Source organism: Rhincodon typus, chromosome 17 (genome assembly GCF_021869965.1).
Source record: "Rhincodon typus isolate 14 chromosome 17, sRhiTyp1.1, whole genome shotgun sequence".
NCBI classification, from domain to species: Eukaryota; Metazoa; Chordata; class Chondrichthyes; order Orectolobiformes; family Rhincodontidae; genus Rhincodon; species Rhincodon typus.
The window spans coordinates 37,086,930-37,111,334 of NC_063348.1; the positions used below are offsets into that span (position 1 = coordinate 37,086,930).

At 39.1% G+C, this 24,405-nt stretch overlaps 1 protein-coding gene across 1 annotated transcript in view; it reads right to left on the reverse strand.

Moving 5' to 3' along the window:
- Window positions 1–23,941, reverse strand: part of olfml1 (olfactomedin-like 1) — a 33,781-nt gene extending 9,840 nt beyond the window's left edge. The window contains exons 1-2 of the mRNA XM_048607159.1: window positions 23,591–23,941; window positions 18,669–18,954 (exon numbers count right to left, since the gene is read on the reverse strand). Of these exons, the coding sequence (XP_048463116.1) occupies window positions 18,669–18,954; window positions 23,591–23,722 (418 nt within the window). The 5' untranslated portion in view covers window positions 23,723–23,941. The remainder of the gene's footprint in view (window positions 1–18,668; window positions 18,955–23,590) is intronic.
- Between the last annotated feature and the right edge of the window lie 464 nt (window positions 23,942–24,405).

The following is a 24,405-nucleotide window of genomic DNA, read 5'->3' on the forward strand; positions in this document are numbered from 1 at the left end:
ATAGAGTACTGCATGAATGCTCAAGTTCCTAATTTAGATGCTTAAATACTATCTACTACACCAAGGTTATGACCTGATGATAATAATTTTGACTGGAATTTGTTTTAAAAATAACAATGTTGATAATTATTAACAAGTAAATTGTCCAGAAACCTGCAACGAGGAAGGGATATCCCAAAAATTGTGAATTTGTGTGTTTTGGGACAGTTTCTTAGTGAAGAATGTGCTAGATGCAACCAGAGAGCAAACTATTCCATATCTGGTAATGTGCAATGAGATAGGATTAATTCATGACCTCATTGTGAAGTTCATTCCTGGTAATGATAATTGTAAAACATTTTAAATTTGTACCTAGTTTGAGGGAGAGAAGAGTGTGTCTAAGGCAAGTGTGTTAAACTTAAATAAGGAAATTATGAGGGAGTAAAGAAAGAACTGGCTAAAGTAAGTTGAGAAATTAGGTTATGAGATAACTCAGTAGGGATTCAATGGCAGGCATTTAAGAAAAATGTAACATATCACGCAATAAAGACATATTGAAAAGAAAGAATCAAGGGGAAGGATTCGCCACTCATGACTAACTAAGGATGTTAAAGGTTCTATCAAAAAAGACGTAAAAAAATGCATTTCCATAAAGATTAGTGGCAGGTAAGAAAATTGGACAGGATATTTTGAAAAGAATGACTGAAATAATAATGATGGAGCAAGTAAGTACAGGAGAAAACAAACTATAAATATAAAAACAGACAGTGAGAGATTTGCAGGTATTTAGAAAGGAAAAGAATAAATAAAGTGAGCATTGGTTCCTCTAAATAATGGGTCTAGAAAATAAAGAAATGGCAGATGAAATGAACAGATATTTTGCATTTGTCATCGCTATACAGGATATAGATAACATCCCAGAAATAATTCTGTATTAAGGGCTGAAAGGAAGGGCAGTTCCTAAAACAATTATAATCACCATGGAAAGGGCACTGAGAAAATTATTTTAACTAAAGGCTGACAAGTACTCAGATCTTCATAGAACTCCTCTGAGAGTCTTGAAAGAAGTGGCTGGAAAGATAAAAGATGCAGTTATTTTAATTTGCTAAAATTACATAGATTCCAAGGATGAGGAAAGGTTGGACAGGTTGGGTCTGTATTTATTAGAATTTACAAAAAATGAAAGCATCCTGTTTAAACCCAAGATCCTGAGGATGTGGTTCAAATTGGGCACTGAAAGGAGGTTTCTCCTTGTGTGAGAGACTATAACGAAGAGACACATCTTAAAATAAGGGATATTGCATTTAAGATGGAGAGGAGAATGCTTTTATTTTTCAGAGGTTCATAAGTTCGTGGAATTGTCTTTTCTAGAGAATGGTGGATGCTGGGTCATTGAATATTGTTCAGGCTAATAGGGGTCTCAAAAGAATATTGGATTGATAGGCAAGTGGACTTGAGGTTGCTCAGATCTACTATGATCTTATTAAAAGCGGCAGTAGGTTTGATGAGCCAAGTGGCCTCATCTACTCCTAATTCATATGTTTGTATGATTTGCAACACCCTGCTGTTAGCTTCACAGAATTGGCATCTTAAGCCTTCATTTGAGTTTCATAAAATTATTAGATTTGCATGTGAGTATCCCATTAACTGTCCATGAGAGATCAGACAAGTAATTAACAATTTAAGTATCCTCTTAACGGTGGGATTATCATTAATGACTGTCAAATGTGAACAGTTAAAAATGTGGAGTCTCATTCCTTTAGGCTGTTGATGTTAGCAGAGTTTTAAAATGTCAATTTTAATCTGAAGAAGAAAATAAATCCCACTTTTCCATTTTGTCGAATTTTCTCTCCCTCTTAATCCTTTCTGTCTTTTGCTCACTTTATTTCTCCTCTTCTTAGCATGATTTGAGTCTAATTTGACTGATTTCCTTTTCGGTCATTCCAATGCTTCTTTCACAATCCTAAAAACTTATTTGTTAAGTGAATGACAGGTCCCATCATGCACTGTTTCCCACATCACACCGCAAACAGCTCACACTACCAGTAACTTGATACACAACATTCACTGAGCTAAAGGACTTTGGCAAAAGTTTAGTTAATAGGCCATGGTGGAGAGTCTAACCCATTCCATCAAAATCCATTTCACTAAAGCCTAACAAATCATTTCAATATTTTAAAGCCAGTATTCCACAAAGATTTTTATGCTAGTGATTGGTGGCAGCATTATGTGAAGCAAATCTGTTTTGGCTTACATTATGTTGGATGAGTTTATGCTTCATTTCCAGGAACTGCCATGGACTCCAGCAGTTAGTAATGGCTGGTTCCATGCTCTGAATGTTTGAGTAGGACTTGAAATTGGAAACAGACTGCAACTTGGATTACAGTTGGGTAGCTAATCTTGAACTGTATGAGTTGAAAGTGTTCCCAGCTCTGCACATGTCTTATGATGACATTAAGAGGTGATTTTCTGCATAGAAGCCAGAGGAAGCCATTCAGCCCCTCAAACCTGTCCTACTTTTTAATAAGATCACGGCTGACCTATCTCTTAATACTACCCAGCCACCTTGCTTCTGTGACACTTAAATATCTTTAGCCAACAAAAGATTCTATCAATTGCCATTTTGAAATTTTCAATTGCCCTGCAGTTTTAACAGCTTTTGTTTTGGGAGAGCAAGTTTGAGATTTTATTCATGTGAAAAAGTGCTTCCTGAAATCACCCCTGAAAGGCCTGGCTCTAATTTTAATGCGACATTTTCTTTATTCTGGATTTTTCCCATAAGAGGAAATATGACCTTCTATAAATCCTTCCAAATCACCTTCAGCATTTCAAGTAGGTCACCCTTTAATCATCTGTACTCAAGGGCATATACGCTTAGTTTACACAAACTCATAAGTTAAATCTTTAGGCACCATTTTGGTGAATCAATGTTATGCCATTTTAAAGAACTATTTCATATTTTTGAGGTATGGTGCACCGAGTTGAATCAGATATGTAAGATGAGGTCTGAACAAAGTTGCTATAGTCTTACCAGACCATAGGGCTGCTCTCTCATTAGAGAGAGAGAGAGACAGAGAAAGAGTCAACTGATAGTGGTTTCCCCTTAAGATCACCGCGTCTCAGGTGAGGGGAGAGGTTGAGAAGGAAAGTTTTTCATGGTAGCCTCAGCTGGAGTGGGAATTGAACCCACACTATTGGCATCATTCTGCACCACAAACCAGCTGTCCAGCCAACTGAGTTTACGGATTCCCCCTTCGTGAGATCTAAACAATACTTTATAACATTTGTCTTCCAGCCACCTTGTGATAATGAGGTACACGTAGGTTTTTAAAGCATTTTTTGAGGCCCAAGGTACATGCATTAGTCAATCGATAATGACTTACACATGAGATTAATCTTTAGGTTAGTCGTGATCGAGCTTGTCAACAATTTCCTTAACGAAAGTCAGGCAAAGCATGCAACTAACAGCTAACCCAAGACTCTCTATTCTGCTCCATGGTCTGAATTTTCATACCAAAGTCAGGAGAACACCTCCACAAACCTGGTTTGGGAACAAGTTCCCATGATGGTCTAATTTCCATTCTGGGTTAGGATGGGCTGGGTGGAGTGGTGGGCATTATTGGCAATGGGTCTGCTGCACTGGGAAGATTTTAGAAGGAGGCGGGTGCAAAGGAGGGTTGTGGGAAAGTTCTGCCTTGATGCTCCAGCACTTTGTTTCAGCTGTAGAATAAGACAGTAAATAATGGTCTTCTAATTCTCACCACCATTCCCCCCCTCCCCACCCACACACACACACACACACCCCATTTCCCCATCCATGCCACTTTTAGCATCTCGAGACATTATCTAGCTATCAATGCTACAATATAACCTGCAATCACTTTGCGTCTTGCACCTATGGCTCCTGGTATCTTCCATGCCAATCACTGCTCTGCTAAGCACTGCCCATAGCCCCACAAATGCTCTATGCTATGTTATGCCCCTCTACATAACTCCTTGGCCCATAATAGACCCTATTTCAACGAAGTGCCAACTCATGCCAACCCATGCCACCCATCAGTTTTCTCCCATGCCAACACCATCCATGCCAACTCACCTACTACCCACCATGGAAAGAACTTAGACCCATGCTGAGACAAAATAAGATAAGTCCTTTTGATGATGAATTCCTTATGTCTTTAAACTCTCATTGACTTAAAAAAAACAACATTTAAGTGCTTTGAACAAACTAATTCTAATGAAAACAAACATTTGTAATCATAGGTCCACGTCAAAGACGATCACCATTTGGAGCTGTCAATCAGATGATGAACTGACAGGCATCTGACCAAGATAATGACAGGTTGTGAAAACAATCTTGCAGCACAGGTCCTGTATTGATAGACTTCAGGCATATATCAATAAACAAAATGAAAGAACAAGCAGCCCCAGAAACTTTTCCCCAAAAAATGTAAATGCCAACAGATTTAGCCATTATGATTACCTGACAGTTCTCTTCACACTTTGACAGTTCAAGTGAGCTTAACATTGCCAATGAGTTTATTTACCTTTAACACATATTCACATCTACTTTTAGCAATCCCTAATGGCAATTGTCTTCTTCCAAGGGGCAACTTACCTCTTTAAAGGTTTCCTAGACCTATCCAAAAGGATACCTTATTCTCCAAAAAGACCTTTTCTGCAGTAGCTTTAGAACTTCACCCGAAAAGTGGAAAGCCTAAAAATCATGTTTTGGATCTCCCACTAGGGTAATTTTTTATTTTTGATGTAAGCTGCACTTCAATGTGAGTAGCTGCCTCCATGAGTTATGCATGTGCAAAGATCAATGCATCTTCGATTACCCCAGTGAAAATGGTGGGCCGTGGAGTTTGCTTCTGGAATTGGGACTCTAGTGCCATTATGTTTTAGTCAACAATGTTCTTTGTCATTAGGAAAATTCAGGCAAATGTCTATTCCAACAAACACAGAGGACCAAGTGAACAAGATTATGGGAGGGCACACAGCCTTAATTCAGTCTCTAAAGACAAACATCCTGTTTAATTTATCCTTTTTTATCATTCTATTCAAAATTCCTATGTATATATTTGTAATAGCAACTGTCCATGCAAACTTGTCCTTGCAAATAATTTCTCCCACTCGTGTTGCTACTGTAATAGAGTCATGTGAGCACATGCTTTCTATCAGATCCATCAAACGTGGTCAAACATAATCTGGGCAGTCAGCTATCTTCTACAGGTCACAAATATGAAGATCACAAATAGCCATTGGCATTTCACCACTGATATATTACATCCTTTCCACATTTTATTGGATCCCCATCACCCGGTGGATTGCATTCAAAATTGTAGCACTTGTCTTCAAGGCCCTCAATTTTTATTCCATGTGTTCTGAATGTCAGCTCATTCCCCCTGCTCTCGGAGACTGGAATTCCTAACTCGACGCCTCCTGTTCACTTTTGTGATAGAGTCATTAGCCTTGTATAATAAGTTATTGTGCCTTGGTACCTCTTCAAATGATCCCTAAATGCATGCTTCATTGAACATGCCATTTGTCACCATGCCTTTTTCAATCAAAGGGAGTGCAGAAGATGGGGTAGATATAGGGGAGTCGTCAGGGGTAGGTTCTTTACTCAGAGAGCGGTCGGGGCGTGGAATGCATTGCCAGAGAGGGTAGTGGAGTCTGCCTCATTAGGGGCATTTAAGCGGCTATTAGATAGGCATATGGATGATAGTATAAGGTAGTGGTGGAGGTTAGATAGACCTTCAGATTAGGGTAAAAGTTCGGCACAACATCGTGGGCCGAAGGGCCTGTACTGTACTGTACCGTTCTATGCTCTATGGGGACAGAATTTCAGCACAGTATGTGTTCCCCTTCATGTTGGTTACTTATTGGATTCATGGAATCAGGCTCTGCTACAAATTCAATTCTTCCGTACATACCATTAGAGTTTCAGTGCCATGGTTGCAAGTGAGTGCCGTAGCTTTTATATTCTGAAGAACATCTACATAATTTATTGTCTACACTTGTTTTATATGGCACTTGATTCATTAAAAAGCTAAGTATTATCAGACACCAAGGAGGTCACACCTTCAGTATTGTGTGCAGTTTTAGTCTCCTAGTCTGAGGAAGGACATTCTTGCTGTTGAGGGAGTCCGGTGAAGGTTAACCAGACTGATTCCGGGATGGCAGGACTGACATATCAGGAGAGACTGAATCGACTGGGCTTGTACTCACCGGAATTTAGAAGGGGAGGAGGGATCTCATAGAAGCATATAAAATCCTAATGGGACTGGACAGGCTAGATGTGGGAAGAATGTTCCCAATGTTAGGGACGTCCAGAACTAGGGGGTTATAGTCTAAAAATAAGGGGTAAGCCATTCAGGACTGAGAGGAGGAAGAATTCCTTCACTCAGAGTTGTGATCCTGTGGAATTCTCTCCCGTAGGAAGCTGTTGGGGCCAGTTCATTAGATATATTCAAGAAGGAGCTGGAAGTGGTTCTTGTGGCTAAAGGGATTAAGGGATATGGACAGAAAGTGGGAATGGGATACTAAAATTGCATGATCAGCTATGACAATATTGAATGGTGGTGCAGGCTTGAAGGGCTGAATGGCCTACTCCTGCACATATTGTCTATGTTTCTATGCAAAGGGAGGCAGATATTAGGAAAACTTGGGCTTGGAGGTAGATTTTAAGGAGCATCTTAAAAGGAGAATTGAGAGGCAGAGTGACAGACAGGTTTAGTGATAGAATTCTAGAGGTTTAAAAAAATCGTTAACATAGTCTAGGGACATAATCTGAACTGAGTATTTGTCTTTTACATGTGCCCCTTCAACTTTCCTGAAGGTAGATTGATAAATCATGTGATAAGACAACGACAGAAATGAATAAAAGAGCTAATTGCTTTATTTCACTGCAAGTGAGTGATAGAGTATCAGTTATGATCAGGGTCACTTTATTTGCCAGTGGAAATTTTTTTTTTCAATGGAACATGGCAAAGTAATCATTATGATATGCTTCCCTGTATCTGTATACAGATTTGCTTGACTTTAACAGGAGAAACACTTGCATTTTTCTTACGAGTCCAGTGAAAATGCTTGCAGCCTTCTGTTTAAAAAACTGAGCTACTTACTGTCCTTCTGATTCATTTTTATTTTAAAATCTTGCTTTGCTGACAATTCAACAATGGATTACAATGCTAAAGCTTTTGCTGATAGATCAGAAACAAGATCCCAAAACCAAGGTCCTACCAACACACTGGGAGTGAGACACATTTATCCCTTGTAGATTTAGATGAAAGAATCAATTGTCATTTACAGGAAAAGATTTTTAAAGTGTTAACACTTCAGTCATACTTGCTGCATTGCTTATCTTTTGAACTTGGTGGAAAGATTTTTCTTTACAACATAATCCGTAAATGCAACTGTTACTTCTAAATCCTCTGTGGAAACAGATCAAGATAAATCACAATAGGTGCTTTTATATAGATGTGAATTATTAAGTTGCTATTGCTACTCTGCATTGGAACAGTCAGTGAGTATCTCAGGTCAATTCGTCCTGAATAAAGCACCATGTGATGTTTCAGCATAATGAGATGCTATAACAAAAGACACAACTTATATTCCTATAACACCTTTAGGAGAATAAATGTCCCAAGGTGCTTCACTGGCATGTTATAAACTAAAACAAACAAAGAAACATGAAGTGGGGGATTGGTGGTGACATGATTGAGGTGTATGAAGTTATTAGGGGCATAAATGGGGTAGATTGGGAAAATCCTTTCTCCTTAGTAGACTGGCCAAGAACTGGGTGTCACAATTTTAATGTAAGGAACAAGAGATTTAGAGGGGATTTGAGGAAATGCTTTTTCACCCAGAGAAAGTGCGTATCTGGAATCTACTCCCTAAAAAGATGGTAGAAGCAGGAGCCATCAAGACATTTAATAAGTATTAGATGAGCACTTGAAATGCGACAGCATACAAGGTTATAGGCTAAGTGCTGGAAAATAGGGTTAGAATAGATAGACGTTTAATGACTGGCAAGGACAGGATGGGAAAAGAGTTTTTGTCCCTGCTTTAAAGTTCTCTGATTCTAGGACTCTAAAATATGCCACTGAGACACATCAGGTGATAATAGATCAGGTGACCAACAGTTTAGTCAAAGATGTAAGTTTTAAGAATCATCTCAAGAGAGGAATGAGGAGTATCTCAAAGGAGTAGAGTGAGGTACGAAGGTAGAAAAGTGTATGGAAGGAATTCTGGAGCTTTGCACTAAGACAACTAAATGCGCAGTCATCAATGGTGAAAAAAACTAAAATACAGTATGCTGAAGAGGCCAAAATTACAGGAGTTGACATCTTGAAGTATTATGGGACTGGGGGAAATCACAGAAATAGGGAGCACACGGAGGCATTTGAAAATGGTAAGAATTTTAAAAGCAAGATATTGCTTTACGAGGGGGCATTGGAAATGACATATAAACAGACAGATAATTTCAAATTTTGGTTGACCCCAACTTTATGGAGGGTAGAATGTGCAAGATGAGGCAGGAGTGTGCTGTAATAGTCAAGTCCAGAGGTAATAAATGAGTGGTGATGAGCTGCGATGGGGCAGTGTTATGGACTCGCAGTAGCACTGTGAATTTGAAATCAGAAGCTCATCTCCACAGCTTGCATTTATGGAGTGCCTTTGGTGATCCCACAATGTCCTAAAGTACTTTCCAGCCAACAAAGTACTTTTGAAGTATAGCTGCACATTTGGAAATGCAGTAGCCAAATATCCTACATCACCCTGCTGTTAACTTTATGGAACTGTCTTAGGATCTGTTACATCTAACTAAAACAGCAGGCAGAACTGCAGTTCAAATGTCATTAAAAAATGATACCCACTGAGTGTGGTTGTCCTCATCCAACAGTATAAGACTTCCTCAGTACTACCTTTAGAATGTCAGCCTAGATTACACACTCACATATCTGGAGTAGTGCTAGAACTCCAAACTCTTTGACTCAGTGACAAAAATGTTACTCACAGAGCCACAGCAAGCACCTAAAGGCAAGTGTTATTTTACTGTGAACAGGATGACAAAGTCAAAAGAACGAGTTCAGCATTTCTGACGACGATGTTGATTAATTGTTTAACAGGAGGTTGCACATCTAAATGAGGAAAGTGCGCCTTTGATTTTAGCCTTCACTTATTCCTCACCAATTTGACTTTTTTGAAGACTTGCTACACAAGAATATCGTGATGTGTGCTCAGAAAGTGTTGCTGGAGTTAAACTTGGAAGCTAGACGGGGATCTAGTTTTAAAGCTGGCATTGGTGAAGTAAATGTCGACATGTCTCATTAATTCTGCTGAAGCTAGACAATCTGGCCTAGTTCTCTCTGTGTGGGCACAGTGCCTGCTGACTAAAGATATGAAAAAAGAGACTGTGGTTGGTAATATACCTGGAATTGCAAAGGTATGTCGAAGTGGTTGTGGTAATTTGATACATCATAATGTCACCAGTTAAAGATGCTTTGGCAAATCTTTACATTTTAATGCAAAATGAGAAGAAAATATTTGAAGAAATAAATATATAGCACATTTCACAATGTTATGAAGTTCCAAAGCACTTTTGAACCAATGAAGCACTTTTGAAGTTTAAACATTGTTGTAATGCAGGAAATCAGCAGCCAAAATTTGCATAGCAAGCTCCCACTAACAAACACGAGGTAATAACCAATAACTATAATGACTTTGGTTGGTTATAAATATTGCCAAAGGCTCTGTCGAGAATGTCTGCCTTGTTCCACCATCTGTTTTTATAAAATCTCTTTTGCCTTCTTCCCTCAAGACTTTTCGTTCTGTCCTCTCCTTTCCTCCCCCCTTATCTGTACTTGCTGAGTCCCCAGCAGATCCCTAACTTTTCTCAGTTCTAATGAAAGCTTATTGGCCTGTAATATAAACTTTGTCTTTCTTTCTGCACAACCGCTGCCTGACCTGCTATTATTTCTGACACTTCCAGCTTTTATCTCTTCAGTGCTCTTTGAAAAAGTGCCATAGGAACTTTTACATCATGCTGAGAGGAGTAAACTGGACTCGGTTTGATGTGCCTTCTAAATGACAGCACCTCCAACAGTGAAGCACTCCCTGCACTGAGATTGTCAGGAATCATTTTGTTTTCAATTCTCTAGAGTAAGATACAAAAGCTTGACCATCTAAAATGCAGGAGTGCTATCCACTGAGCAGTGGCTAACAATGGTAGTACACTAAGATAGTATACCAGGAAGTGATAGGATACATGCCTCTTCATGTGTTATGCTATGCAGAAAATAGACAAAAAAGGTACACTTAAAGCTCATCACTAGGAGCCCTGACAATTAACTGCTAACTAAGCCATTTAATTAAGCATCAAGAGTTTCACTTGTATCTCTGAGTTACAAGGTTGTGCGTTCAAGTCTTTCTCTTAGAACTTTAATTGCAAATCTAGACAGACTCTCCCAGTGCAGGGGTGCTGAACTGAGTGATGCCATCTTTCAGATGAGGAAGTTATCTGCTCTGTCTTTTTAGGTAGATGTGAGTGGTTAATGATCTTAATTGAAGAACTGAGACATTGAGACATACATTTATTTCCGGAACCATCATGAAAACAGATTATCTGATTATTACCATATTACAGTTTATTGGATTTTTACTGAGCACAAATTAACAGCCATATTTCCTGCATTACTACAGTGACTACACTTCAAAAAGCACATAATACATCTGTAAAGTACTTTGGAATGTCTCAAGGCCATGAAAAACATTCTATAAATGCAAGTTCTTTCTCCTTGAATCACACAGTGGAATCTCATGTAGGCTGGACATGTTGGGCAAAGTCTCCCTCGCCTGGAGAATAATGGCAAATTAGCTGGATTTGTACAGTAGCTTTCATTGGTTACTTTTAGACCCCAAAATGACCAATTTTATCTGAATTCAATTTCACAACTTGGCACTGGGGGAGCCGAACCCTAGCTTTCAAATGTTACCAATCCGTCCCCATAACCAGTCCTGTATTCGAGTGACAAGGATCCCATCTCTGTTTTCAGGAAATTTTGGGAAGATTTATATAGAGACCGACTGTTTTCCTACATACAGATGGTTTAAACAGTGTGTGTGTAAAATACTCCCAGCATACCCTCAATTTGTTAGCAGCACTTCTGCACTTCTTGATGCCCAACAGAACAGCAACACAAAGGGAGAAACCTCCAAGTTAGATCTATCAGTAATAGAATATTGCAGCACATTAAGAGGCCATTTCCACCAATTGCAATTGCAAGCTCTTTCAAAGAGCAATCCAATTTAATCCTGTACCTGAGCTTTCTCCCCAACGAGTGCAAATGACTTCTCCCCATGTTAATGACCAATTTTGAAAGTTCCTTTGGAATTTGCTTCTACCACACTTTCAGGTATTATGTTCCAACAGTTAATCACCCAGAATTCTCATTTCCCCGCTTGTTCTTTTGCTAAACCTATGAACTTGGGAGTACATGTGGTGTGGGGTGATTACAGAGGTTGTGGATCATGTGGTTCTGATGTTTCAGGAAAATATAAGATAGAATGGACAAGATGAAACATATTTGGAAAACTTTATGTAATAATACAAGGTATGAGTGACTGTCAAACCAAGAGATGTAAACTCTTACTGAGCAAACAGATTAAAATCACTGCTAAAATGGCAGAGGGATGAGTTTTGATACAACCCGATGCAATGTTTGCCGCTGCAAAAATTATCCTTGCAGCAGTCAAGAGATATTGGGCAAATTGGTCATATTTGAACAGTGGAAATCTCCAATCACCTACACCTTTAACTCAACACACACACTACAAAGTCCACTTAAATCGTAAGTATTTAAGATTCACTAGTCCCTAAACAACTCTATCTCAAACAGTATGGGTATGGTAGACCTTTGTTTCAAGCAGAACTCTAGTGAGCTAACCCTCACTCTTCATCCTGTTTTCTTATTGACATGTTGCCCGTCAGCCACACCTGCAAATACAGAGTCAGTTTCCAGAAGCACTCTAATTACATGTCACCACCGTCACTTTCAAGACCTCCATTGCCACTAAATTATCATTTTGTTGTCCCACAATTTGTCTGGATAAGCAGAAATGTCTTCCAGTTAAGTGACATGAAGAGTGAAGATATTGCTTTCCACTGCTATTAAAAAATCTGATCCCAATCTCCTGACTCAATTCTTCTCCCTGGTCATTGTCTTAGGCTGAACCAGACATGGCAACCTTGTGTCATATTAGACATTGATATGAACTTATGGTCACTTACACCTGCCATCTCCAACAATGCTAATTCCACCGGCATAATATTGGCAAATTTATAGAGTCATACTGCACAGAAACAGACGCTTCAGTCCATGCCAACCATAATTCCAAACTAAATTAGTGCCACCTGCCTGTACTTGGCCTATGTACTGCTAAACATTTCTTATTCATATACTTATCCAAAATGTCTTTTAAATGTTGTAACTATATCGTCATCCATTACTTCCTCTGGACGTTCATTCCACATACAAACCACTCTGTGTAAAAAAAAGTTGTCCCTCATGTCTTTTTTAAAGCTTTCTCCCTCACCTTAAAAATATGTTCCCTAGCTTTTAAATCCCCCACCCTAGGAGCAAGATGCTTACCATTCACCTTATCTATCCTCCTTATGATTTTATAAACCTTTATAAGGTTACCCCTCAACCTCCGATACTCCAGTGGAAACATCCCAGCCTATCCAGCCTATCCTTATAACAAAACTCTCCATTCCCTTCATATTTGCCTTGAGTATTTGTTTATTTTCTAGCATAATCCTGACTGACTTTCTATAGTGTATTGTCTATGGTCTTCCAATCTCTGATCGTCTCCAGCTCCACAACCGTCTGATTTACTAGCATGTCTCTAATTTTGGTCTCTTGAAAATCACCAATCTTAATTGCTATTGGTGTTGATTTCTTCAACTTCAAGACCCTAAGTTCTGGAAGTCCTTTCTTAATATATTGAGATGTATGAAAATCATGATTTAACTTCTTGTATGATTCTGATATCAGTAAGAGACAGAAATCTATCATCTAGAATGAGTATGTGATGCAAGAGCTGTATAGGAGATCTTATTATTTACAGGTGTTAATAAAGGAGGGTTATGCTACATATGGAGTGGAAGAGCTTTACGTACAGATAAAGAGAAAACAGCCTCAAGGACAGTATATGTGCAGACACCCACATCATGAGATAGTTCAAACTGGTATTTCAATGCACATTTGTAGTATTGGTTTAAAGTATAAGTCAAAGCATGGTAGCTGTGAAGGGGGGAAAAAAATCATCCAGAGCCAAGGTTTGAATTTAAAAGAGAGAGTCCAAAAGTTGACATAGAAAAGGAAGACTTTGAAGGCAGGACAGGATCTTGGAAAACTATGAAGTTGAGTAAAAGGCAAGAACACTCTGCAGACAGGCCAAGACCACAAATACTTGAGAAAAATAAGGTAGAAAAGGAGAAGATTCTTAAGGTGAGAAAAAGAACCTTGGAAAATCTCGAGGTCTAGCTATGAACCTGTCCTACACTGATGGGTGAAAACACGGGACTGGAACTTTTCAACAGCAAGAAGGAGAAAGCCACGTGCTCACTTAGGTTGGTCTCTAATCATCTCCAGCTCCACAACCGTCTGATTTACTAGCATGCCTCTAATTTTGGTCTCTTGAAAATATAGGGATTAATAGCACTGACAGAGACATTGACATTACCCCAACCATTTGATAACGTGGACAGCACACAACAATGTCAGAAAGTCAACACAAGTCAACACATTTTTATATGCCGTAGGTTTAATATCTAATGATGTTCTGGTAAGACAGAGCATGGGAGAAAATACTACAGAGTTGATGCTTTCATTAAAACATTTGACATTTACTTTATCCATAAAAAAATTTGGTGATAAAACTGGTGAGATTCAATCAGTGATCTCAGAATTTGGTGAGAATCAAAGTCTTTTTGTTTTGACAGATTCATATCACCCAGCAGGATATTGCAGGTACGAAGCTTTAAAGGATGAATTAATTAGAGTCTGTATAGTAGTTGATGCAATATGAGGTCTGTAGATCCCTTCCTATGTGAGGTCAAAGATAATCAAAAAAGTTTCTGGACCATCAGAATGAATACACAAGAGTTTGAAACAGCTTTTAAACTCCACAAAGGAGCAGCTGTCTCCATACTGGCAGACAGTTTGCTATGCTGAAAGGCTGTGAGAGTCAGACCAACATAAAAATTCAAAGTTTGGGAGGCACAGGATTTCATGTGTGTAGGTAAATCAGCATGAAGCTTTGTCACAGAAAACAAAAGAAAACAATGAAACATTATATATACACCAGAGAATCAGAATACCTAATTGTTGAGCAGAAATGTATTTATTTGTCTAGGTCTCTTAGGGAGAATGAGTAAAATAATTTAGAGTGAAGACAGGGGAGAATTTGGCAAGAATTTCCAGTCTCTCAAAGGTTTAGGCAAATTGAAGCAAAAATGTTGCATTACTCTGCCAGGCAATGTTAAACACATGTGGTTGTACATTCCGAGGGAAATTCCTCATGCTTTAATGAGAAATGAAAATATCCAGTTAGACAGCATGATTGAAAGCAAGATCACATCACCAGTGACAGACCTGACATGATGATGCTCAGGGCTAGCAACTTATCTGAAAGGGAGGGGATCTAAACTTGTGTGCGACTTTCACTCAGTTAAACATAAGAGTTAAGAGGGAAATCCATGCTCTTTCATCTGTTCATGATAAGGTGGGAAAATTGACAACAAACAAGTATTTAATGAAACTTGGCGCCAGGAATTTAGTATGGCACATAACCTTGGATGAGGAGTCAAGGTTTATGGCCACATTTATTATGCTATCAAGGTGATATTACTTCAATAGTCTATTGTTTGGGATCTCTTCTGCACCAGAGATTTTCCAAAGGACAATGGCTAGAACCCTGAACAGAAAACAGTAATCCATTTGCTACCACGAATCATAGAATCCCTACAGTGTGGGAACAGCCCCTTTGGCCCAATAAGTCCACACTGACCCTTGGAGCATCCCACCCAGGCCCATACCCCTTTAACCCACCTAATCTACACACCCCTGAACACTATGAACAATTTAGTATGGCCAATCCACCTAACCTGCACATCTTTAGACTGTGGGAGGAAATCAGAACACCCAGAGGAAACCCACGCAGACCTGGGGAGAACGTGCAAACTCCACACAGACAGTCATCCGAGGCTAGAATTGAACCCAGGTCCTTGGTGGTGTGAGGTGGCAGTGCTAACCACTGAGCCATCATTCCACCCCAAATGCATGGTAAAACAAAACACAAACATGATCAGACAATCAGGAACATGTAAAGTCTGTGCTCTGCAGTGCCTTTAACAGTGAATGAGAAATGCCAATTCTCAGATTTACAATTACTTTTTGAAGAAACATTCTCCAAGAACAAAGCATCATAGTGGATCCAACGAAGAAAGGGACCATCTAGTGAATCTTCCACACCCAAGTGTGTAAGTAATGTACAGTGCTTCTTAGGTGTGGTAAATCAATTGTGAAAATTAATCTCTAACTTACCCAGATTTACTCAACCCATAAGAGAGTTTTTGAAAAATGGTCAGCAATGGTATCAGACTCAAGAATAAACTTCGACAATTGATAAGATTAATTAGAAGTTACTTTCTACTGATGTTTTAACATGTTACAGTCCACTCTTATTCACCATTGTAGCCACAAATACTTTGCCCACCGGACTACGGGCAGTCCTTATTCAAGTGCAAATTTATTGAACATAAAAATAGGTATGTTTTACATTTGAGAGCTTTGATAGAGACTGAATAGAGATATGCAACCACAGAAGAGGATTCATTTGAAGTTGAATGAGGATGCGAAGGACTCACAGACGATTTCATGGGTCTGAAATTTCAGGTCAAGACAGACCCCCAGCCTTTGGTAACATTATTGAGATCAAAAGAAATCTGAAAAATGTTTCTGCATGTCAGGATTAGGCTGATAGATAAGACTGTGGTATAGTCTATTTTTCAGGCAAGATGCAAGTAAAGGCATACAGTCTTGGAAGCAGTGGTGAATTAAGCAGAAAAATCTTATTCTTGGAAAAAGAAATAGTATCTAAATCTGCAGTAATATCAATACTCTACCAGAAACCTCAGCCAAATTCATTGAGCTCAAAGTGGTCAAAATAAAGTCCACCAGACCAAATGCAGGAAAGGGTACCACAAGCAGAAACGACATTTGACAATAGTGTAAGATTTATAGGTATGTGACTATAGAATAATCATACCAAACCTATTGCAAACAGAAATCCGACAGAAACTTCATGAGAGATATCTTAGTATCCGAAGACACAGAGCAAGATCACAACAATCAGCGTAGTGGCCAGGCATTTCAAAAGATGTCAGGTTACATTGTAGTGTGTCAAACTTGTACCACACACAGTCAAGAGCCTAGCCAGCTAATGATTTCATCAACATTTTAACAAAGGCCATGGGAAAGATTAGCAACAGTTTTGTTTGATTTTAGAGGGAAAAAATATTTAGTTCAGTCATCTACTGTTCAAGATAGATTGAACTGACAAGACATTATTCAACTGCAGCAAACTCCAAGATCAGAGCATTGAAAAGGAACTTGTTGTTACAATGTTTCCTGAAAGAATTAGTATTGGACAGTAATCCTCTGTACATGAATGAAGATTTCATGAAGTCCACTTTGGAGGCAGGCATCAATCAGATGACAAGTTCTCTACTTCATCCTTGGTCAAATAGGAGATAGAAAGAGCAGTCAAGGCTATGAAATCACTGATGTCAATAAGAATCCACACCAGGAATTACTCTACTCAGTTATAGAGCAACATGATTTGGTACTTACCTGAGGAATTGTTAATGGGGAGGATGCCAAAAACAGACATATCAGTTTTAGAATGCATCCTTAGGCCAAACATAATCTCTCAAGAACACTGGAAGGTAAAGCAACTAGAGAAAAGCCACCGTGAAAATCAGCAGAAGTGATGTAACTCTAGACACAAGGACAAAAGCTGTCAACTTTAAAGTCAGAGCAGAAAATCTGTTTAAGGGACAGGAAATCAGAAGCTACAGCATCAGAGAAACAGCTCAACTAAGATTTAATATTGTCAGAACGCCTAAAAGGATTTTCAACAGAAACAGTTAGACATTAAACTTACTTGAGGCAAGAAATGAGACCAAGTAGGATCATAGGACATTGGGCAGCCATACCTATAATCTATCAGATGGTGTACAAAGTGGTGCAATACCATTACCATAGCGTGAACTCAAGTGAATCAAATTGGGATATTCAATCAAAGTTCCAGATTGTCTCAATATGAGTGATTCAGACTTTGGTGGGGTGGGAGTTATAGGCGAGAAGATCATAATGGTGATAATGATAGAAATGATGTTAATAATAGTGTCAATTATTAAGAAAACTATGTAAGTAAATAAAAATAAACTAACCGTTAAATGGGTTACATAGAACATGGATACTGCTGAAATAAAGATACATTTTGTTGAAGCTTTTTGTCTTACACTCTTCAGAACAATTAGCAAAATTTCCAATTTAAGAGGAAAACCAACATTCACATGTGTGCGAGGAGAATGTTGATTACTTAGCAAGTGGATTCTGATTAGTCGAGGCATTGTTATGAAGAATGCACCAATTAATGATAATTTTGCAATGGTTGTGAGAGAAATACTTTGTATACTCAGCAAACGTTGTCCAATTGCAGAGTCCTATCTAATGTTGGACAATGTATTGCAAACTTTGTAAGCACAGGCTTGTTTAGTTTGTTGATACATTGCTTGAAGCATCCTTGTCAGTCAGGCTCGCAGTGTGGAGCATTTTTGAGTATTAGATGATACATGTATTAAGAGATAGACTCCATGAAGGAACATATAGAAACACTGCATCTGTTTCCGCTCAACAAAATAGGTAACAGCCATTTGTTAGTTAATTTCTCAGGGCAATACCGTGACTTATTAGAACTTGCCTAGTTTAAAATTTAAATGAAGTCTGGCAGTTAATTGTCAATAATCATTAACTGATGAATTCACCATGGTAACACTACTACCAATCAGAGTCCACAAACCAAACAATCAGCATTCTTCTATTATTTAGTATAAATGTTCATTTTCTCCCTGAATTGGTATTCTTGTGAATTGTCCTGATGAATGCAAAATGAAAGATTTGACAAAATATATCTTTTTTCCAAAGCAAATTACTGGATTATTGTAAATCAAGTGGAAAGTAACCATTGGGAAATATGATATATTGAGATTCAAGTTAGTCATGAAGTTGCAACTGATTACATGATTCTGATATCAGGAAGAGAGAAGATTCCAGTCTAAAATGAGCATGTGAACAAAGAGGAGGAGAAGTATGTTGATAATCTATTACGTACAGATATAAATAAAGGAGTGATATGGTATATAAGGTGATGAAGAGCCTTACTTAGAGATAAGAAGCTAGCAGTCTCAAGGGCAGTATGTATGCAGACGCACAGCCTGAGATACACTAGGCTGGTATGTCATATTTTCAGGGAGCAGAATTGACTTGAAGCACGAGATTATACACTCCTTGTGATCGTTGCCTTGGTAGAAGTAAATGAAGAACTCTCACCTGCAGCCATCTGAAGCTTGGCTTTTCTCTTCTCCTCTGCTTGCTGGATTTGCTCTTCAATCAACTTTTCATCGACCTCCACACATGGCTGAGTTGGTTGCAGTGACTCCAAATAATCAATATCTTTTTCAATCCTCTCAATTCTGGATCCAACAATCTCCATCTCGTTCTTGAACTCAGTTTTGTAAATATTCAAACTGTCCAAGCGGACTGTGATTTCTTTCCGGAAGTCTCTAAACTCCCTGACATACTTGTTCATGTCTTGGTTACATTTCTCTAGCCGGTCCTGTTATTAAGATAAATTGGTGAAGATATAATCTTAACATTAAGTGGTTGACTTCCTAGCTAAGTGGTTAGATGATATTGCTAACATACAAATGACATTTGTGTGTAAATTCAGTATTACTATTGAAGGAAACATGCCATTAATCAAAACATTACCTGAAATAAAATCTGTAATAAGTGGTTTGAAAATGCTTCCAGTAGTTGGAGTGTCAGTATAGAGGTTGTGGGCTTCATTGAATTGGCAAGAAAACCACACAAGAAGAATTTTCTTACGCAGCCAATTGCTTCGATCTGGAATGCGCTGACTGAAAATTTGGAGGGAGCAGCTTCAATAACAACTTCAATAGCAACTCATTTAAGTAATTGTTTAATTCTATTAAATGAGAGGAAATTACACAGCTGAAAGAGTGGGGGAGTGAAACTAATTTGATTGCTCTTTCAAAGACAGATGTGACAGTAGAATGTGTGCTATAGGATTCTATATCTTTATGTGTTGTGAAGAGATGCTATTGATGTAAGCCTTGCTAACAGTCGTATTGTTAACAATTATATAACTACATGCCTAGTGCATTGACATTTGTTATTTGCATTCCATCCATGCTATTTTTAGCAGATGTTTCCACATCTGGAACTTTCATAAGAATATAGGAACAGGAGTAGGTCATTCATTCCCTTGAGCCAGTTCCACTATTGAATTACACCAAAACTGATCTGTATTTTAACTCCATCAACCCTTGTTTGTTCTGTAACCCTTAAGAACTTTTACTCATGAAAATGCATCAATTTCAGTTTTGAAATTTTCAGTTGACTCTCAGCCATCTTCCCTTCCTCCACCCCCCAAATATGTTCCTAGGGGGAATAAGTTTTCAAACTTGGTAACCCTTTGTCCGTAGAAGTGCCTTCTTGCATCAGCTCTGAATAAGCCAATTTATATTTTAAGATTTTGTTTCCTTGTCCTGAGCTTCTCCCTTCGAGGAAATTGTTTAGGAACATTGGAGCAGGAGTAGGTCATTCAACCTGTCAGCGTGCCTCACCATTCAACACAATCATGTTCACAGTCTTCAATACCCTTTACCCACCCCATCCCTTTTACACCACTGGTAATCAGAAATCTATCAATCTCTCCCTTGAGCATACTCAAAACACTGAGCTTCCACAGCCCTTTGAGGTAGAGAATTCCCAAAGTTCACAAATTTCTGAATAAAAAAAAAATCTTTCTTATCATGAAACCTCAATTAAATCTTTCCCAAATATTCCATACACAAGGGGATTTTGGCCTAATTGATGCAACCTGACCCATAATTTGATCCTTTCTCAGCTAAAAGCTTTGACAGGCCAAGTACTGGATATCAAGAAACAAATCATTGTGCAATGTTCAAAGCTTCAAACTCTGCTTGGTAAAAAAAAACCTTAGTAAATTATTTTCTAATTGCTTTACTGCTCCAAACTTGACACAATAATAAAAAATAGTTAATATGTAAATCCCCCTGGAGAGTGTATTCAGGTACTTGAATATAGCTTGAATAAGTAACAAGAAACATTTGGCTTTTTACAGAATTTGCACAGAATACAATTTTTTTTAAATTGCTATAACCATATGTTAATGCGAGGTGTTACAGCATTCCCTGTAGTTTTGGCTCTTTTTCTATCTGTGCTCACTTCTTTAGGCATGGCAGAAAGTTTTCATTGTGGGTCTATTCACAATGGTCCCTGATGATTGAGCTAGGTTCGCTGATGGGAATGAAAATGGTCTGGCTTGTTTTTGTTGCTCCTGCGCCAGCCACAAAGTTGGAATTGATATTTGCAACTCAAGACTAGCCAAAAGCTGATTGCAGAAGAAGACTGAACAAAGGCTCTGGCAAAAACTTCTACAGTCACTAACAGAGAAACCATATCATTCCCGCTATTGCATAGACTCCCACATGGGGCGGCAAGATTTATGAACTTTCTCCCATCCAGTATACAAGGGGTTGGAAGAGGCTCACATGAAGCAGAAACACCAACCTGGATCTGTTGGGCTGAATGGGTCTGTTTCAATGCCGTAAAACTAAGTATCAGTGCCATGTAAGCAGTCTTTTCTGTACTGAGGATAAATTTATTTTCTAATCGTCGTTCATTCTTAGAATGTAGCAGTTCTCTAAGGTTTTGGAGTAGGTTTGTAGCTCGGGTTGTGGGTGTTGAGGTTGTTGAGGTTGGTTGGCTCGCCGAGCTGGTTTCTTGTTTCGCAGACATTTCGTTACCATGCTTGGTAACATCCTCAGTGCAGCCTCCGATGAAGCGTCGGTGTGTTTTCCCACCTGGTTTTTAAACTCTGGGATCCGTTGAGATGGATTGCCTCACTTCTGGTTTTCCTTCGTAGTGGAACGTATATGGGGTCGAGTTCAATGTGTTTATTAATAGCATGCTTCGTGGAGTGCCACGCTTCTAGGAATTCTTGTGCCTGTCTCTGTCTAGCCTGTCGCGGGATCTTGGTGTTGTCCCAGTCGAAGTGGTGGTTCTTCTTGTCCCTGTGGATTGAGATGAGTGAGTATTAGTCGTGTCTTTTTGTAGCCAGTTGGGGTTCATGTACTCTTGTTGTTAGTTTCCTTCCTGTTTGTCCGATGTAGTGTTTCTCACAGTCTCTGCAGGGGATCTTATAGATGACATTGGTCCTTTCCATGGCGGGGAGTGGGTCTTTAGTTTGGGTGAGCAGTTGTCATAGGGTTGACATGGGCATGTGTACCACTCTGATGCCCAGCAGTCGTAGGAGTCTTGTGGTGAATTCCGATGTGTTTCTGATATAGGATAGTGTGATGACTGTGTCGGAGCGTGTAGTCTCTTTCTGATGCTGTTCGTGTAGGCATCTTCTGACCCAATGGATGCCCAAAGAATTGGGTCAGAAGATGCCTACACGAACAGCATCAGAAAGAGACTATACTCCCCGACACAGTCATCAAACTACCCTATATCAGAAACATGTCGGAACTCACCACAAGACTCCTACAATCGCTGGGCATCAGCGATGCCCATGTCAACGCTATGACAACTGCTCACCCGAACTAAAGACCCACTCCCCACCATGGGCAGGACCAATGTCATCTATAAGATTCCCTGCAGAGACTGTGAGAAACACTACATCGGACAAACAGGAAGGAAACTAACAACAAGAGTACATGAATACCAACTGGCTACAAAAAGACACGACCAATACTCACTCATCTCAATCCACATGGACAAGGAGAACCACCACTTCGACTGGGACAAGACCAAGATCCTGGGACAGGCTAGACAGAGACAGGCACGAGAATTCTAGAAGCATGGCACTCCACGAAGCATGCTATTAATAAACACATTGAACTCGACCCCATATACATTCCACTACGAAGGAAAACCGGAAGTGAGGCAATCCATCTCAACAGACCCCAGAGTTTAAAAACCAGGTGGGAAAACACACCGACGCTTCATTGGAGGCTGCACTGAAGATGTTACCAAGCATGGTAACAAAACTTCTGCGAAACAAGAAACCAGCTCAGCGAGCCAACCAATCTCAACAACTTCAATGTTGCAGTTATTGCCCATCTGTTGTTGCGCTAAAAAGGAGGTGGCCTTTTTGGAACAGTTTTTTACCACCTAGTGGTAGGGGCCTGGATCTCACTGCCTGTTGGAGGCCCTCATCACGTGCAGAAATGCAGTTGAGATGCCATGATTTATATAGCTGCAGGCAAGGAGCTGGAAAGTGGAGTTAAGCTGGATAACTCTACCAACCAGCATGGATATGATGGGCCAATTGGACTCCTTCTGTGCCATAAATCTTCCTATGTTTTCAAATGCTGCAGCCTGAGTCCTTATGTATATACAAGAGATTTATACACAATTGTAGAAGGTGTGATTGAGAAGTTCTCAAATGATACGGAAATGTAGTCTTGTGGTTGACAGTGAGGAAAGCTGTAGACTACTGTGGACTGGTCAGGTGGGCAGAAAATTGACAAATGGAACACAGTTCGGAGTAGTGAGAAGTGTTGCATTTGCAGAGGACAAACATAATGGGGAAAACACACAATGACTGGTAAGAGACCAAGTGTGGATGAACAGAAAGACTTTGGAGTGAATTTCCATAGCGGGAGACCATTCAGTCTATTATTACTGTGCCAGCTTAGAGTTTCCACTTAATCACAGATCTCCGGATCTTTGTCTACAGACTTTCTTCAAAACTTCACTTTCAAAATTACCATTCGATCTGCTTCTGCCAACCTTTCAGGAATTCAGGGTGTGACATCTTACTGAATAAAGTTAATTCTCTTCTTCCTGCCTGAAATCTTTGTTCTCTGGTTGTTGACTCTCTGATCACTGGAACCCCAAGTTCACCATATTTCTTCTATCAATTCGATAAAACATAGAGCTGGAGGAGCACAACAGATTCCATCAATTCAACTTGTATTTTTATAAAAGTCTATTTTAATGCTTGGTAGACAATAATAAATGCCATCGCTAAAATTGTGTTATGGTACTGAATGCCACAATTAAATAACTCATAAGGAAATGTTGCAAGCACAGTGCAATATAGATGCAAGTTGTTGACGTTCACAATTAGATATCTTTTCTTTCAGCCTAATTTCGAGGGTACATGAGAAAGACACAGTGTTGACTATATCACTTACCTCAAGTAACATGATTCGTCTCTCAATGTATTGCATGAGTAAAGCATCTTGAGTCATCCGTTGGGCTTCTCCAAAGCTTTGGGTTAAAAAGAGAAACATCAACAGCCTTAGTAACTGGATCCGATCGAACATGATTGGGAGTTTTATCCCAGAGGTTCAATGGAACAGAGTGAAATACCAAGCCGTACTGTTAATTTTTGTTTGAAGTTTTCAGTTTCACTTGCCCTGAAAGCAGGTAACAGCATGCAACGGCTTGAAATTTTGATGAAGAAGTTAAGAAAGAGTATGCAATTAAAACTATGCCAAGAGCTGGTAGGTCAGTACTTGATAGCTTAAACAGAGAGAAGTCTCCGGCTGTGTCTGAAGGGTGCATTTGTGTGTGGAGTCAGGATATTTTTCCCCAGATCCTAATTGTTTCCACGTGCATTGAAATGACTCATGCAGACTCAGAACCAGCCAAATAAAACAGAAAAAAGCAATGGAAAGAAATAAAGCTTTTTTAATTAGTCTGCAAACCTACACTATTATTACATAGTGAGGAAACTGTGGGCAAAATTATTAAACATGGCACTAAGTAAATCTCAGAATGTAGTCAGCAGTCAATAGCAGGTAATTGCTTTGAAAATCAATCCTGCTTTTATAATTTTCTGGAATACCAAAATAAGGTATGTTTAATGATGTAGTGTGCTCAATGTTTGTATTCCCTTAACAAGCAAAGATTAAGATGTGAATTAATTGAAGGATTTGATGGGACAGAAACTGTTTGGCTGGGAGTAGAGCAGTTCAGGTCAAGAACCTTAAGATCAGAGTTAGGC